The sequence below is a fragment of the Panicum hallii genome, chromosome 9 (genome assembly GCF_002211085.1).
Source record: "Panicum hallii strain FIL2 chromosome 9, PHallii_v3.1, whole genome shotgun sequence".
Classification (NCBI taxonomy): domain Eukaryota; kingdom Viridiplantae; phylum Streptophyta; class Magnoliopsida; order Poales; family Poaceae; genus Panicum; species Panicum hallii.
The window spans coordinates 73185719-73202446 of NC_038050.1; the positions used below are offsets into that span (position 1 = coordinate 73185719).

At 49.1% G+C, this 16728-nt stretch overlaps 4 protein-coding genes across 5 annotated transcripts; 1 reads left to right on the forward strand and 3 right to left on the reverse strand.

Moving 5' to 3' along the window:
- The first annotated feature begins 504 nt into the window (after positions 1-504).
- Positions 505-2372, forward strand: LOC112873527 (probable RNA-binding protein EIF1AD). The gene is made up of 4 exons (XM_025936506.1): positions 505-760; positions 856-931; positions 1015-1141; positions 2053-2372. The coding sequence occupies exons 1-4, from the start codon at positions 644-646 to the stop codon at positions 2267-2269; spliced, it is 537 nt and encodes a 178-aa protein (XP_025792291.1). The 5' UTR covers positions 505-643; the 3' UTR covers positions 2270-2372.
- Positions 2373-3107: 735 nt separating this feature from the next.
- Positions 3108-4085, reverse strand: LOC112873526. Its single transcript, XM_025936505.1, has one exon. It carries the CDS (start codon positions 4002-4004, stop codon positions 3297-3299), a length of 708 nt encoding a protein of 235 aa, XP_025792290.1. The 5' UTR covers positions 4005-4085; the 3' UTR covers positions 3108-3296.
- Positions 4086-4560: 475 nt separating this feature from the next.
- Positions 4561-11465, reverse strand: LOC112873048 (kinesin-like protein KIN-14E). Of its 2 annotated transcripts, none has more exons than XM_025936080.1 (22): positions 11156-11465; positions 9832-10130; positions 9571-9742; positions 9431-9492; positions 9183-9360; positions 8991-9100; positions 8809-8908; positions 8649-8735; positions 8265-8441; positions 7735-8005; positions 7504-7665; positions 7178-7393; positions 7056-7093; positions 6764-6927; positions 6514-6639; positions 6300-6425; positions 6117-6182; positions 5980-6042; positions 5839-5901; positions 5611-5673; positions 5454-5516; positions 4561-5357 (listed from the first exon to the last, which is right to left on the reverse strand). In XM_025936080.1, the coding sequence occupies exons 1-22, from the start codon at positions 11376-11378 to the stop codon at positions 4857-4859; spliced, it is 3330 nt and encodes a 1109-aa protein (XP_025791865.1). In that variant the 5' UTR covers positions 11379-11465; the 3' UTR covers positions 4561-4856. The 2 variants fall into 2 exon arrangements, with proteins under 2 accessions (XP_025791865.1, XP_025791864.1); XM_025936079.1 differs by having other exon boundaries at positions 9431-9501.
- Positions 11466-12812: 1347 nt separating this feature from the next.
- LOC112877158 (translation initiation factor IF-2-like) lies at positions 12813-13678 on the reverse strand. Its single transcript, XM_025941373.1, has one exon. It carries the CDS (start codon positions 13598-13600, stop codon positions 13025-13027), a length of 576 nt encoding a protein of 191 aa, XP_025797158.1. The 5' UTR covers positions 13601-13678; the 3' UTR covers positions 12813-13024.
- Between the last annotated feature and the right edge of the window lie 3050 nt (positions 13679-16728).

Consider the following 16728-nt stretch of genomic DNA (forward strand, 5'->3'; position numbering starts at 1 on the left):
ACTATCTGCGGATCTGCCTGCAGCTGGTCGCTATGGAGGCTGACGGAGACGGCAAGGAATAATTTGGAAGCCGCTTGTGCATAATGACCCTGGGTTGCCTGAACTTTATTGTATTAATGAGACAATTTTACAGAGCAAATTACCTGAAGCACGAAGGGCTCCGGAGAGAAGGAGAGGGAAGAAAAAAGAAAACCTTTCTAGAGCTCTACTAATTACACAGGGAAAAAGCTACTCCATGCTAACATCTTCATCAGTCAATCACGACAGAAAGCTGATAATATAATCCAGGCACGTAGATGATGCCATAGACACATTCATCTACGCTAAAGAAAGAAACGATCATTCATCTTGTCCAAAATAAAAAAAAAATAGAGGATGGCAGTGCTCAAGAGAGGTCCGGCTCAAATAATACGTGGGCCAACACATGAACATGATTCTTCTGGGCCTAATGACCAAAAGGCTCCCAAGCCCAACTTGGTTAGTTGGCCTGTCCAGTATCCAGCCAAAACCTTCCCAGACCACCAGACCCCGAATCACCACTCCGCCGCCGCCGCCGCGCCGTGTCTCTCCCCTCGTGGTCGTGCTTCCATCCCCGCGAACCAAATCCGCCTCCCTTGCACCCTCGAAAAAGGGAGAGGAGCAGATGAAGGCGGGGAGGAAGAACCTGCGGCGGGCGTGCGACGAGGGCGCCGCCGTCACGCTCGCTGAGGGCGAGAGCATCATGCAGGTCCTCACGCTGCGCGGTTCCAACGTCATCGAGGTACGCGGCGCTTCTCGATTGATGCTCCCCGGGCTTCCGGCTCCGTGCAGATGACTCGTGCTACGTTTGCTTCCTCACCGACCTGCTTTTGCTAGGTGATGGACGGCGAGGGCGTCAAGTCTCTGGCATTGTTCCCGGCCAAGTTCCAGAAGAGCTTCTGGATCAAGAGCGGTCAGTAATCCTAACTTCACCAGAATTTGATTAGTTCTCTCTGTTGCCACTAGTCTGAGACCGTGGCTGCACTGAATACGCAGGGAGTTTCGTGGTTGTGGATGCTAGTGGGAGGGATCAGGCCCTGGAATCAGGGAGCAAGATTGCGTGTGTTGTCTCGCAAGTCCTCTTCCACGAACAAGTTCGAGCTCTGGAGAAGTCTGGTAACTGGTAAGTTTACTGGTTCTATGATGCTAGATAATGGTCAAGTACTAACATCTCTGGCTTAAGAGTTGACACAAAATTTGGATACATTCGTGTACTAGAGAGCGGTGATCAGGTTCAAACGTTCAGTGCATGAGAATTAGTTGGCAGTAAATATCATAGTTTTTTTCTTCTATTTCTTTTCCGCGATGTGCCACAAACCAGGGTGCACCTTAATAGAATAAACCACTTGACTACCTGCAATTTTGGGTGTCAATTTGCTTGCCTCGTGACACAACAAGGGTAACCAAATATATTTCTTTGTATGCAACATCACTGGAAAGTTTGCGCTACTGAAAGTCTGAAACCCATCTAGGTTTAGATCAATAGGCTTCTTTTTGTGACTGAAACTGGTGGCAGTGTATCCCAGTTTATCTCATATATGAAATTGTATATAAATGTCAGTGTGCCACCAATTTACAAAGTGGTTGTTTTACTGCTTACTTCTCTAGTATGCACATTGGGTCTGGTGTCATATGTCACTGGCCTGGAACCAAAATTCTGTTTTTACAACATGCCCTCATTATTTATCTTCTAATTCTCTTGCATCTTGAATATACAATTCACTTCCCTCATAATACAAGGGTCACTGATCAATAAATTTCAACAGCACATATAGGTTAATTCAAGCTTTATTCGGTCAAATGTCCACGAGAGAATTATTTTTGATACAGCTGAATTTCGTGATGTATTGTAACAATGGCAAGAAAAAACCACTAGGATTAGAGATCCTAAGCTGCTAATTGACCTTGTAAAATACCAGTCTGTGGGCTGAGCATTTGTATCAGCACTGGAGTGCTAGTCTCTGCTCTACTGAATGTTGCCAGCATGACATCCTCAAATTATTCTTCTGATCATTTCATCTCTTCTTATATCAGGCCAGCTATTTTCAAGTCAACACCAAATAAAGGTTCAGAGGCGGGAGCAGAAGCCCAAACTGCCCAGGCTGATGCTGGAGCACAAGCACAAACTGCGCAGACTGATGAGGGACCAGATTCTGATGAAGATGACGATCTGCCACCGCTAGAAGCAAACACGAACAGGAATAGACCATATGAACTGTATTCTGACTCAGACAGTGGTTCTGATTCCTAAACAAATTAGATAGTAACATGCAATTGATCTTGTGGTATCCAGTGTCTGTTTCCGAAACAACTCAGGTTTGGATAAAATCCAGTTCCACCAAATATTCATATTCTGCTGTGGCGTTTGCGTGCTTTTCTCTAAAAGTTGCCTGCTCTGTCAAGATATTTGTGCTGTGAGTGGAGGAACCGGACCTCGAGGTCTCCCTCGACGTGTTTTCTTTCTACTAAGCTGTGGCCGCTGTGGGTAGTTGGCCAATTCAGAGCCAAAATGGCGGAAAAGTAGTCCTCTCTAATGGCGTGTTTTTAAAGAGTCTACATCCAAAGAATTTTCCCTACTTTTATTTTAGGTGTCGACGACTTGCTGTTGTTGCAAGCCTTCTGTGCTCCTGACTGCTACCTTCTTGATAAGGACCCAGCAAAGTTGCCGATTGATATACTAGCGTACTTAAAAATCTAGCGCCGATGTACTAGCGTACTTAAAAATCTAGCAACGCGATGATGATCATTCCCAGAAAACTCGGATGTTTAAGGTCAACTTTGAGATACTTTTAGATTGGGTCTTATCTAATAGTTGAATGGTTCTACAGGTAGAGGATGAAGAAACAGCGATGGTGCTTGGAATAAGCCACATGGTTCTACAGACAGAGGATGAAGAATCTTCGTTGATCAAAGAAAATGTACATGGTAAAACAGAGGTGAAATCACTAGGAAAACTGTATAAAATTTCGAGTTTGTACGCTTGAAACTACAGACAGATTTTCGTCCTGTCAATCGATTTTTGAGATCAGCTTTGATCTCATCTTACTGCTGAACTACCGACGAAGGACGGGCAGCAATTTCGTTTGTCGCAGGGATCATCCAGAAGATGCACAAGAGTCTGTCCTCGCTGATCAAATATTCAAATGCAATGTACACTCGTGAAATCACTGGGAAATTCGCACTAAATCTTCGAGTTTACACTTGGAACTAATATACAGACAAAAATTTAGTCTTGGCAGGACGACGGTGCCAAGGACTGAGCGGCGGCCGGCCGGCGTTCACCAGAAGGCACGCTTCCGCCGGAACCGCCTGGCCGTGGCGAGCAGGCCGACGCCGAGGCACACGGCCCACACCCCCATCTCCATCGCCCACCTCACCGTCTCCTCCTCCTCCTTCCACGGCTCGCCGTCGTCGGAGACCACCTCCCACTCCTCATCGCCGCAGGACCCACACTGGCACCCCCAGCCGAGGTCCGTGGCCTCCTCGGGGATCCCCTCCAGCCTGGTGCTCCCGCAGCCCACCCCACGCCTCGACGTCGCCCTCGCCCTGTCCCTCATCAGCACGCCGCCCTCCGCGAGCACCACCACCTCCGCCACCGCGACCGGCCCCGCCCGGCGGCACTCCACGCGCCACCCCACCTCCCCGGCGCCGCGGCGCCGCCTGAAGACGCCCTCCGCCGCCATCTCCTTCCCGGCGTAGACCTCGAACCGCGCGCCCTCGGCGGCGGCGACGCGGTCGGCGCTCGCGTAGGCGTCCCCGGCGACCTGCCGGAGCGTGACCTCCGCGGGCGCGGCCGGCGGGAGCGCGCGGCCGTTGAGCCCCAGCGCGGCGCCGCCGATGGCCGGGAGGTAGACGAGCGCGAGGTCCGCCGGCGCCGGGGAGGAGGAGGAGAGGCGGAGGTAGAAGGCGCGGATGTCGAGGGTCGACGTCGGGCGGAGGAAGCCCGCGGCGTGGGGGCCGTCCTCCATGGTCGTGGCGCGGCACATGGCTCGCTAGCTGATCGCAGAGGTCGCTCGCCTGCCTGCGTTGCGTTGGTGGTCCGGAGGTCTCGCCTCTGGTGGGTGCTTGCTGGGTGGGTGTGGGTGGGTGGGGTGATAAAGCGCGGGAGGCGGGGGGAGAAGTCGGCTGGGCTGGGGTGGTGGTCCGGTGGGCGCGCGGGCTCGTGGTTTTCCGCGTCGCGCACGGGGTTTCGTGGCCCAAACGGGGGTGTAGGAGCGCGAGCACACGGTTTGGTTGGGCTCTCCCCGCTCTCGACTTGTGGGGTCACGTGGCTCGCGGCTGGCTTGCGTTGCCCGCTTCGGCTTCCTCCTCCCGTCTCGTCCTTTTCCGCTGGCAGGTGGGCCATGAGGCCAAAACTTCGCCTTCCAACGCAGGAGGAGCTGCAGAGCACCACGTGACGGCCAAGGCCGCCGTACGGAGCCAAATTCTGTTTTCCCCCAATTGCTCCTTCTGAAGAAGATGGATAGTGTCCAGGGTATTCCGCAACGGGCCGTGCACAACAAACAAATGTACTGCTGATAGCCTACACTAAGGACACAAAACTTGACAGTATCCGAGTGCCCGGGACATTAGCATCAGGAATAAAGACTCGCCAACAGCAGCATAATATGATCATCACCCGCTCCACACAAAGCTAATTCTCCCTTCCTGTTGAATCTCCAAACGTGCTACGCTACACCACCAACAGCCCAACACAGGATTGTTGGCTTGCATTCAGTACAAGGATGCAGCAGGACTCAGCAAAAAGTTGAGCCGCCCGCCTTCCAAGACAACGGAAACCTACAACTACACGAGACTACGGGCACGCATAAAACACCAGCGTTTAGAGGCATCATCTTCTACCTAACCCATCCTCTGGTCTTGGTCCCGCCTGGTTGCTGCCTGGGGACTCTGGAGCTAGGAGCAGCAACCTTGTGTGTAGCAGCGGCAGCGGCCCTTGACGATGCGGTTGACCTTCCCAGATTCTTCACTTGAGGTTCGGTTGATTTCCTCTTGACCCTTGCCTCACGCTCGCCCGGCAGGCTCCTCTTCCTGCCAACATTCTGACCAGCTGCAAGACCGTTGTTCTCTTGTTCACCACCGATGGACGCGTTCCTTGCATCACCTTTTCTCTTCTTCTCGTTGACTGCTGCTTCAGGACCATCGGGAACAGAAGAGTTCTCGCTGAGAGGCTGCTGCTTGTTCAGGGAATTCGAGCTCCTTAGGATGCGCTTCTCCTTCTCGCTCATCGCTTCCTCCCTAGAAAACAGCGGCAACTTTGCCTCTCGAGGAGTAGCAATGGCGGAGTCCAGTGTCATGTTTGTTTCCTGCACTTTGGTCTTGCTTTCAAGATCTCTCAGCTGAAATATGGAAAGGTCAAGCTTGGCGTTACTTTCCCCATGCTCACATAAATGCAATACTGGGTACAATCTAGCAGTTTTGAGAAAGAAGGCTACCTTAATCTGAAGCATTGCCTCGGTTCTCTGTGTTTCCAACAGTTCATGTCCTATTTCCCTTGCCTACATTTTTGGGGGCATAAAAAGGTCAATTACCTGATCTGGAAACATGTAGTAGAACCAAAGATCAGTAGCACAACATCTTTAGAGGAGAAACCTTTAGTTCCGCAACTGATCGCTGGTGCTCTTGTTCCTTCAACTTGAGCTCCAGCTCTTTGTTCTACGAAAGGAAAAGGGTCAATTCAATAAAACTAATCCAAATATCCGTGATGGCTACTGCTAAACTATAATGGTATTTTTTTAGAAAAAAAATATAAGGCAGGATATTGGCAATAAAATTGGTCATATAGTAGAATTGAAGATAGAACATCATTCAAGGAATCACCTTTAGTTCCGCAACAGATCGCTGGTGTTCTTGTTCCTTCAACCTGAGCTCCAGCTCTTTGATCTGACAAAACAAAGAACAATATTGATAATACCAATTCATATATTAAAGCCAAAGATAGCAAATCTTTATAGGAGTCACCTTTAATTCCACAGCTGATCGGTCATGCTCTTGTTCCTTCAACTTGAACTCCAGCTCTTTGATCTGAGAAAAGAAAAAAAATATAAAAACAATCCAAGCATGCTGCTAAATCTCATTGGTAACTATTTGCAAATTACCGTTTGCTTGAGAACTTCAACCTCTGATTGGTGCGGCTGTCTAAGTTTGCACTCCAACTCCACAATCTGAAAAGGGATAAGATGGGTACACATAAATTTCAAGTTTCCTTATTAAGAAGCTACAGCAACAATAACTCTCCATGCTCCTAGTATGTAAACAACAGTTACTACTTTCACTTGTACCTTCTGCTGAAGGGCAGTGCACATTTCTTCTTTCTCCTTTAGCTTTCCAGAAAGCTGGCGCTGCTGTTTCTCCGATGTAATTTGAGAATGTGCCTTGGAATCTAACTGCCCTTCAAGCTCTTTTACCTAATATATGTTTCAAAGGCTGTCAGGTACAAGTGAAAGACAATAACCAAGAAACAAAAGAAGAGTTTTTGCCTCATCAATTATATACCTTTTCTTGCAAGTTTTTGCAAAGTTGCTCTTTCCCTTTAGCTTTGGTCTCCAAATTTTGTAAGTTTTCTTCTAGCTTTCTCAAAGAATCATCCTTAAGTCTGCCTTCTTGCTTAGCTCTTTCAAGCTAACATTCATTCAGCAGGAAAAATGTAAATTATATATCATTAAGCCAGCTTCAAGCAGGTTGCCAGCACTGTGTACAAGTTCATCATGCAAGCTAACTTACGAAGATGACAACTAAAACTCACCATCTGTTTGGTCTTTTGAAGTTCAACAGTATCAACTTGCTTCTTTGCTGGTCCCAATTCAATACGTCGAACACGGCTGGCGAAGTTTAATGAACTCAAGGTTTCTGATACATCATTATCAGATGGGCTAATTTGCACAAACATCAATGCTTTAGAGTCTCCTCCTATTATCAGTGTCAAAAGGCACAGAAAAAAAATTAATCATTGGGCTAAGTGGGAAAAAATAAACAGAGGAAATGGTTAGACTTCAATCATGGGAAATGGTTTTCCTTGAGCAAGCAGACTATCTTACCTAGACAATCTTGCAGCAAGTGTGTCAACTTAGAATTCCTGATCAGAAAAGGCACATAAATAGTGAGTGAAGAAACTAATGGGTTACATACTTACATATGCAGTTATATGAATACCACAAACCTGTAGGGAATATGGCTGCTTTTCGTAGCAAGAGCTGAAATGACATCACCCAATGCAGAAAGTGATCTGTTGATATTTTGTGCTTCCTTAAGCCGTTCACCTTGCACATCAGTCTTGGCTAAGCGTTCACTTCCAGCCAAATCTACAAGCCAAAGCTTGCTACTTGTACATTCTCCATTCAGCAAGTTCTTAGCCTTCACCGTGATGCATAGCATGCTGGAGCAAAGTCAAAAGGCAAAAAAAGAACCATTTGGACAACAAGCAATCAGTTCGTGAAATAAGAAATAAGGAATAAGATATATATAATGATAAAAACAGTGACCAACCAGTGCGAGCGACTGCTGTGCTCATTAACATTGTTTGAACCAACAGCCCTTGCATTGCTTCCAGCTAGCAAAACATCCCAAACCTCCTTTATGTTCGTGACTTTGGCCTCCACTAATCCAGGCACATGATGATATCCTTCACTGCTCTGCTTGATCTCCAGCCTAAATGTGAAAGATGGATGTTGAGTTACTGAAAACGAAAAACAGGATCAAAAAATAGTTTTTTCATACTTTTTAGATGGAGACGTTGCAAGAAGGTCCCTTATTTGTTCGTTGTAAACCTCAAGAACACTAACAGATAAGTCATATGTGACACTTTCTTTCCTCTCCTCTGCAATCTTGAACAATTCTTCCAGAGTTCTATAATTAACTCCTCTGTTCCTCTCAGTACCTTCCATGGTAAAGGTCTTTCCTGTTCCTGTCTGTCCATAGGCAAAGATGCATACGTTGTAGCCATCTAAGACTGATGTGACCAATGGAGACGCATCGGCATACACAACATCTGCTCATCAGTTGAAGTTGCACATTAGACAATCAAAACCAGGTAAGGGAATTTATTTAATGCAACACAACTTAATAGCAGATAGCAGTTTTGCTTTGTAGCCAAATATGTATAAGTACCCAGGTACCAGTCTTGTAATTGTAATGTTAAACTCAAATAGTTGAATTTTTTGTAGACTAATATGTCTAACACATTGACAAGATTACAATCATAAAAAACTACAGCCTCATTCAAATACCAAAGTTATGACTTAATATACCTTGATCATCCTTTGGTGTGAAGACTCTATCGAACCTGAATGTCTTTTTGCTTGTTCCAGCATTTGTAATTACAATGTCCCCATCATTGGCTCCATCAAAATCCACTACATATTTCTGACCTGAGGACACCTCATCTTTGCTTAAGGGTCGGCACCTACAGAAAACCCTGATATTCCCTGAAATAGTAAAGACAGATAGAATAGGAACATGAAATCCATTATCTCAGGTAATTGTTAGAGTTGTGTAAACAACTGAACAAAAGCCCTGTTTGTTTGAGCTTCCGGACACTTTTGGGCTGTTAGCTTTTGGGATGTCCAAAAGCTATTGGTCCAAAAGTGTCCAGAAGCCCAAACAAACAGGGTCAAAGAAAGGATGATAGACACCTTTTGTCTCCTGAACAATATTATGAAGTTTCTTCCTCTTGTCCATCTCTTCATAATACTTCAGTTTTAAATCCTCACACTGTGCAACTGCAACAATGAAACCATACATTGTTTATTTATAACAGTTGCAGCTGCACAATAATACCACTTCAGATATTACCTAGGGCCTGAACTGCTCCAATCATCTTGCTCAAATCAGGAATTGCATTTGCACAATCATGTGCTTCAAGAGATAACAGTGCCTGCTCTTGTTTCATGGCCTGAGGATTAAGGGGTGAAAATTATTGAGGTTAACTTATTCCAGTTGCTGCTGTGCTAACACATGCATTAAATCATCTTTACCTTGATTTTCCTTTCCAAATTAGATATGGCAGCAGTCCACAATTTCTTGTCATTTTCGTATTTCTGGGAAACATTTCTTAGTTGGCCACTCTCTCTACCAAGAGCTTGCTCTGTAGGCAAATGGATAAAAATTTTGAGCCTATGCAAACAATTAGGATGGGAAGATGATCACTGAAGTGGCATAATCCATACCAAGACTATCCATTTCAGCGCCCTTCTGGTGAAGCTCTATTTTAAGCCTTCCAAGCTCCAGATTGGTAGTGTCCACTGAAGACCACGCCATGTAACATTCGTTGGTCTTCATAGTGCATTGGCTGGTTAGCTCCTCAATCTGTTTCTCATACTTTGAGATCAGTTTACTTGTCCTAGTCTGCATAGTCATAATCATGCATAAGGGTCACGTCAAATATGAAGTTGTAACATTTTGTGAAAGTTCTGACCTGGGTACTTGAAAAATCAATATCTGCTGAACATCTTTTGCACAAGGCATTCCCATCTGTAACTGAGTTTGCTGCCACAAGTGTAAGACAACAAATACTCTCTCTGAAAATAAGTAAACTGCATCGAACCAGCTCCTTACCTGTTAAAACTGGTGCTTTTCGGATGCATATCGCACAAACCATGGGACTTCCTCTTACTCCTTTGAAATCGACCATAATAGCACCATTCATCTCAACAGTAACCCTAATATCACGCACTTGAAGGGGCCTGTTTCCGCCAACCACAGCGTAAACATCGAGTTGAGACAGTACCTGTGGATTGAAAAGTGATGTTCTTAGCTGAATCTGAACAGAAACCAAGAGACACAATTTTATCAGTGTTTACGAGTTAGTATATTTGCCTTTTCATCTTGCACGAGGACATCAAATGTACTGAGTCCTTTTGGCCCACAAGTGTAGAGTATCTCTGCAAAATGCAGATCTAGAAAATAGTCTCCAGGGGCAAGACCGTTGAAGTTGTAGCTGAAGCTGCCATAGCGTGCTGAGTGGTAAATAGAGGGACAATCACCACCTTCAATTATGCTTTCATTCGTTTCTATCACATCCCCTCCTTCAAAGAATGAATCACCAGTAACCTTTATGTTGGAATCACAGCCTTCAATTGCACCGCCACCAGCGTTAATGAAGAGAACAGAGTCGTCTGCTTCATGACAGGCAACAGAGGAGAGTAAGAGGCGCTCCTTAGAGCTATCAAAACATAATAAAGTGAAAGTTTCTTGAATACTTATATTCTAGCATTGATAATTTGATATCAGGAACAATCTCTTATAATCTTTGTATGTATGATAGATGATTCAGAAACAACTATGAAAAAAAAAATCATAATTCTGTGCGGCTGTTACACCCAGTTAGGACACTGAAACCAAATAAGATTGTAAAAATATTTCATAATTGCAATCTTATGAGATCATATATTCTGAACAGAAAAGGACATATAAATATTTTGTACAGGACAAAAAAAGTAGCAATCCTCTAAAGTGTAAATGGATATATACAGGAATAGTTCTTTGGTAACATGCCTACTTTTACTTACCAAAACTACATTTTCCTTGTTCAATAGTCGAACCCAGTGAACTCCAAGCCATAACAATATCCTAGTTTCAGTTGCAATGTGAATCGCATCACTGCTCTTCATTCAGTTTGGGGGAACAGGTAAGCACATCGATTCATTGAGGAGTTGCTATGTTTTCTGGAAGATATTATAACAAACCACAAAATAATTTCTTGATGTAAAGGCAATGTTCACTAGTTTCTTATCAAGGAAACGGTCTAATCTAAAATCTGAGCATAAGAATATTAAGTGCATGAAAATTCACCACTATAAAGGATCTTAGTAAGCTCCCTGTGCAGCACAACACCCCAGAAGCTTGTAATTCTAGAAAATAGATCAGCGCGTGTGACAGAACTTCTCAGTCTGCGAATCTGGAGAGACCTAGCTTCTAAATTCTCGGGAGGGGAAGGAACTGACTTGGGGACGGGTGACTGGCGATGCCTAGGGTTTGTTTCCCCGACCTCCAACAAGTACCAACTCAAGATCTCTATTTCGACCGACCCCTGCACAAGGGAGCCCTCGAGCTCCAATAACCCAGGACAACTAACTAGCACGATCCGATTCGAATTAACCGAACAACAACGAACCCTAAGAGGAAGGTATAGGAACAGCACCTGAACGGCAGTCGCCCATCCTGAGGCCGGACATGACGACGCGCGGCCCGGACACGAGAATCATAGACTCCGCCACCTCCTGCGGCGAAAGAGCCGGGGCCGGGGCGTCCTCCTCGTCGCGGCCGGGGCTGGCGCAAGCCGCCGCATGGTTCTCCCCGTCGGCGGTCCACGAGAAGTCCATGGGGTCGCCGCCGCCGGGACACCGCGCCTCCGCGCCTTCCATTGGATCCGAGAGCTTCGGCGAGCAAGAAGGGGAGGCGGGAGGTGGATCTGGGGGAGATGCGCGGCTGCTTCGTGGGTGGAGATGATTTGGGAATGCTTTGAGGTTCGGCTCCGCTCCGCTGCTGCCTGCCTATTTGCCCCCGCGATGGGAATTCGAACTGCTGATTATTATTGACGACCGTTGGGGGGCCGAGCCGAGCGCACCGGACCGTTGGGGTTTCTTCTGTTGCAGGCCCGGCTCGGCTTCTTGGGCTTCTTGGGCCATCGGTACCAGGATTTGTGTGTTTTGTGCGGGCTAGGCAGGCCATTTTTATTGCAGGGATGATGAGTGTCTCCTCCTTATTGTTTTCTTGTGGGCCGACGGTCTGGCCCAACAGGAACACTAAACTCGTCGTGTTTTGGTTGTGGCTTGGCAGATCAGATCCCGTCCCTAGACCCAACGTTGTAGGCAGTAGCATAGTCCGTCCATTGTCACACCTACACCTAGCCGCAGAGGTTCAAGACCATGAACTACACCAACGCACTGTGCTCGAAATTGGACTCATCTAACTTTCTCGATCGCTTTTGTTTTTGATTCAGATGGCAAATTAAAGCCTCTCTTTTCTCTTTTCTCCGATAAAGAATCGATCTCCTTAACTTTCCTAGACAAGTCACTGTCCAAGTCTAATACAACCAATAATACTCCTCCATCGCCGTAATCCCAATCCAAACAGCCGCATTGCAGTATAAACTTTGCGCAATACAATATATTAGCCTCCCATGTCCATCAGCCGTGGCATTGACTCATCCACAACCAACCAGAGTTAGTTTCACACAGAAAACGGATTGACACGGCCTTTAAAATGGTACCAAGAACCCATGGATGGAAAGAGGAAGACGACAGGCAGATTAACCCATCCATGATCCATCTCACTCACGAGTCGTGAGTCCTGACAATGATAGGGACAGCCCAGACTGGACCAAACGGCGAGAGGCAAAAAGGACGGCACGATGGCACAAGAACAAGAAGAGGAAGAAAAAAAAATGCGTAGCCTGAGTCTGGAGCGAGGAAGAGGACAATCACGGCATAGGGATCTGAATTCGCTTGCGATCGGCGATTTCTGAAGCCGTCACGCCGCCACTGGCGACGGCGACGAGTAGAATAATAAGGCAGGCCCGCTCGCTGTACGTGCGCCACCAACCCCACCACCACAAGCTGATGCTGATGAGGAAGAGGAAGAGGAAGAGGAAGAGGAAGAGGAAGGAATGCTATAGAATAGAATAGAATAGCGTGCCTATTCCTATTGGCGTCCATGTTACGCCCATGTTCTCGTCCGGGCCAAAAACAATGGCCGATGGGGGCGAATGGGAACAAACTACGTTGCATCATGCTGGTGTGAAGCTGAAACAACCACCCAGCGCTGCCGCAGATGCTTCCTATTATAATGCCTGGCCGTGTCAAAATCACGGCTTTCTTTAGTGCCAGATGAGTCCAGCTTGATTGATCATAGAGTAGAACATCGAACAATGTATTGAATTCAATTCAGGTGCTGAGCGAGAGACATTAAATTAGGTCTGGGTTTTGTTACAGTACTGGAGAGGCTAGAGCGGCTGCCTAAAAATGGCAGAGGAGATCTGCTGCTGCTGATGGAGGCCGTGGCTTGTTGTTCAGAGGTCCAGGAAGCCGGTCTGCCGGAGCACGGCGTTGCGCACGCGGCGGAGGTCGCGCCCCTTGAGCGTCCGCCCGGCGCCCTCCAGCACCGACGACGACCGCGCGTGGCGCCGCGCCGCCACCACGTGCGGCGGCACCATCTCCTCCCCTTCCTCGTCGTCCGACTCGTCCGCGGCCTTCCTGCCGCCGCCGCCGCGCCCGTCCTCCGCGCGCCGCGCTTTCCCCGGCCACACCGGCACCCTCACCGGCGCCGACTGCCTCGGCGCGGCGGCGCCTGCTCCCTGCGCCGCCGGCCTCACGGGCACGGCCACCCCCGCGCGCTGCTCGCCGACGCCGCCCTCGGCGAGGAGGGACGACAGCCCGAAGCTCTGCGGCACCGTGTGCGCGCGGCGCCTCGCGCGCGGTGGCGGGGGCGCCTCGGGCGCCGGCGGGGCGGCCCACCCGTCCTGGCCGCCGCCCGCCGGCCACACCACGTCGCGCTCGTCTAGCTCGAACGGCAGCGCGTCAGGGCCCGACTCCGGCTGCTTGAGCAGGCCGAGAAACCGGAGCGACCCCGCGCCCGGCATCGCCATTGGCGCGCAGCAGATGCAGATCGATCCTCCCTTGAGCTCCTCTCCTCTAAACGGGATTGTGTGGGTGGCTGCGCCCAAGTGATTGTGTTGGGTTTGGATGCTGCTTCGGTTTTGGTTATATATAGTGCTGTGCTGGGGTGGAGGCTGGAAGACGAGAGGAAGGAGGAGAGTGAGCGATGACGTGTCATCTGTCCTCGAGCGGGCCCCGCATGAGGAAAGGGTCCAGGGAATCTCCAGGTAGATGCAGTGGGATTCCTTCCTTCCTGTGTGGATTTTTTGTATCTGGCTGATGAACGTTGCGATTTTGCCGTGGGGATTGAAGGCCACGCTGCAGCGTGGAGAGCTCAGCAGACAAAGGTGCTTTCGTGGTTGGTAAATGGATTCATATGCAAAATGATGCAGCATCTATCTTTTCGATAAGTATAAAGGTCTGTTAGGCCAGTCTTAATGGGAGTGAGTTTTACGGAGAGGTTCACGGCATTAAATTCTACGCCACATTATTAATTTTGCTGATATGGCGAGGAGAGAGAAGGGGCGAGTTTTATGGAATGTGAGAGGATTTTGATCTGGCACAGTTATCTAGTTTCCAGTTTTGGAAACTGTGCCATAAACTATACGCTGAGACTAGCTTTAGTTGAGGTTAGGGTGTATTCGTTTCGCATTAGAGGGGTCTAAAACACAGACCTATAAATTAGAGGTCTAAATATTTTAGAGATCTAATATTTAGAGGGGTGTTCGTTACAGCCCTCTAAAACCTCTAATGTGAGTAAAATTACAGTCGAGCGCGGGCGGTCGGCGCGGAAGGCGAGGAGGAGCGGCGTCGGCTAGGAGCGCGAGGGCGAGGAGGAGCGGGAGGGCCGCGGCGGGGGCGGCGGGGGAGGGGCCGCGGCGGGGGGGGGAGCGGGGCGGCGGCGGGGGAGGGGGGCGGAGCAGGGGCCGCGGCAGGGGAGGGGCCGCGTCGGGGGGGGGGGGCGCAGGCGGCGGGAAGGGGCCGCGGGCGCAGGCGGCGGGAAGGGGCGGCGGCGGGGGAGGGGCGGCGGGGGAGGGGGCGGAGCAGGGGCCGCGGCGGGGGAGGGCGGCGTCGGGGGGGGGGGAGCAGGGGCGGCGGGGGAGGGCCGCGTCGGGGGGGGGAGCAAGGGCGCCGGCTGGGGAGGGGGGCGGAGCAGGGGCGGCGCGGGCGCAGGCGGCGGCGGATTAGAGGGTGTTAGAGGGGTCGTGGGCTCTAAAATTTCTGCACCTCTAAATGTCCCATCACAGCGCGTTTAGTGGGCCGTTCGGATCCCAGCCTCTAAAGTTTAGAGGTTTTGGGCTTTAGAGGCTGGAAACGAACGGGCTCTTAATAGGTTAGGTGTAGCACAGAGAGTTACAGGAAACTAATTGCGGTGACGGTGAGAGCAGCGCCCCATGCACGGATCGAAGACATGGAACGCCTCATTATACGACCGGTGCAATGTATCCGGCGGGCATTTCCCTTCCTTCCTTCTTTTCCCAGTTGGCTACTCCACTCCGCACTGATCCATCGACCACAGTAACGAGCAGACTTTCCACACACCCGGCATGAAAAACGCCTCCTCCTGATCTGAAGAAGCAGGCGTGCTCGATCTTCCCAGTTACTAGTCCCAGGCTCCGTACTTTGGGTTGTACCGAAGCTCACGAGGACTGGAAAACTGTCACAGCTAGCTAGTGTGGATCGACTCGGTGACCGCACATGCACACGGCCGCAAAGTGAAAAGGAACGGCGGGCTCCATGACGGCAGTGGACGGACACGCCGGCCGTGCGCACTGTGCCGCGCATCATCGTAGACCTGCAGGAGCCGCCAATCTATCGCTGCGTGGTAGGCTCCGCCATGGAGAAGTGGATCGTGGAGGCGACAGTGACGTGTTCATCGTAGAGCAGCCAGAGGCAAGCGCGTACTCCTACGGTGCATTCCATTGGTGCGGTGCAGGAGGAGGCAAAGGCAAGGGCGCAGAGCTGGTGCCGCCTGCTGCGCTCCGTTGTCCGACACGGAAACGGAAATATAGGAGCGAGCCTGGACACACACGGGAGGAGGGTGATGGCCTTTAGGCAGCAGCCTTTTTCTAGTTTGGTGCACTGCTGCGCTACTGCCTTCTGGGAAGTGGGAAGCGTACGTTCAGTGAGGCGTGGAGGATACATGTGGTCCGTACTCGGGAACATTACATTGCTACTACCTCCTGCTGCGGTTTTCTTTTTCTTTTTACAAAATTACTGCTAGCATCTCATCTGCTACTGGCAATCAGAAAATAGAATCAGAAGGAGCATTAGGTGGGTCTGCCCAGCCAGCACCAAGGAAATACTCCTGTGCTCCCACCGTATCAAAATATATTTTGGTTGTCGTTGATTTTTTTCTTATAACTTTGACCATTCGTCTTATTCAAAAAGTTATGTAAACACCATCTACTTTGTTTATGATATGTTTTACTATTATAGATGTTTTAAGCATGATTTAATTTTCTTTATGTTTACAATAAATTTTTGAATAAGACGAATGGTTAAATTTGTATGAAGAAAATCAAAGGTGGTGATAAATATTTTGATACGGAGGGAGTAGTCGAAGAGATCCGTGATCCGTGACAAGACACGGAACTAGGCCCCACACAATGCAAGTATCGTTACCAAGACCAAGCCACTCGTCTCGTCGGGTGGCCCGGCGGGGAAGATAGATTAACAGCAGCAGCCACTGCAGGCTAGTCAGCGAGCGCGAGATGGAAAGGAGACAGTCGATGTGGGTTGGGTTCCCTGTTCGCACGCCTGGGTTGGTTTATTAGCCGGCGGCCCAGGGATCTCCTCCGATCCAATACACGGCTAATGATAAACAACAAATTAAATCACAATGACGGCCAGCAATGTGGCGCTGGCAGGCATGTCCGGCCCGTCTAGTGCAGCAACTCGGAGGAAGGCCAACCTGCCTTTTACAGGTGCGTCACGTTCACGTCAGCATCGTCTTATCCACTCACTACTCTGCCACACAAAGTTTTGTTGGTGCACGAGTGGGCCGTGCCTGTTTGCCTCCACAGCGCAACTCGGAGCGTCGAATGTTTGGACAATTAATTATAAAATTAATTGTATAAATGGAAACTAATTCGCCAGCGAATCCATTAAGCCTAAT

Coding starts and splice junctions, on each gene's coding strand:
- LOC112873048 (XM_025936079.1), bottom strand. CDS start 11,378: ATGGAAGGCGCGGAGGCGCGGTGTCCCGGCGGCGGCGACCCCATGGAC. Junction 9,743..9,831: donor TCCTCGTGCAAGATGAAAAG/GCAAATATACTA, acceptor TTCAATCCACAG/GTACTGTCTCAACTCGATGT. Junction 6,928..7,055: donor CTTGCTGCAAGATTGTCTAG/GTAAGATAGTCT, acceptor CACTGATAATAG/GAGGAGACTCTAAAGCATTG.
- LOC112873527 (XM_025936506.1), top strand. CDS start 644: ATGAAGGCGGGGAGGAAGAACCTGCGGCGGGCGTGCGACGAGGGCGCC. Junction 761..855: donor GCGGTTCCAACGTCATCGAG/GTACGCGGCGCT, acceptor TGCTTTTGCTAG/GTGATGGACGGCGAGGGCGT. Junction 932..1,014: donor GAGCTTCTGGATCAAGAGCG/GTCAGTAATCCT, acceptor CTGAATACGCAG/GGAGTTTCGTGGTTGTGGAT.
- LOC112873526 (XM_025936505.1), bottom strand. CDS start 4,004: ATGTGCCGCGCCACGACCATGGAGGACGGCCCCCACGCCGCGGGCTTC.
- LOC112877158 (XM_025941373.1), bottom strand. CDS start 13,600: ATGGCGATGCCGGGCGCGGGGTCGCTCCGGTTTCTCGGCCTGCTCAAG.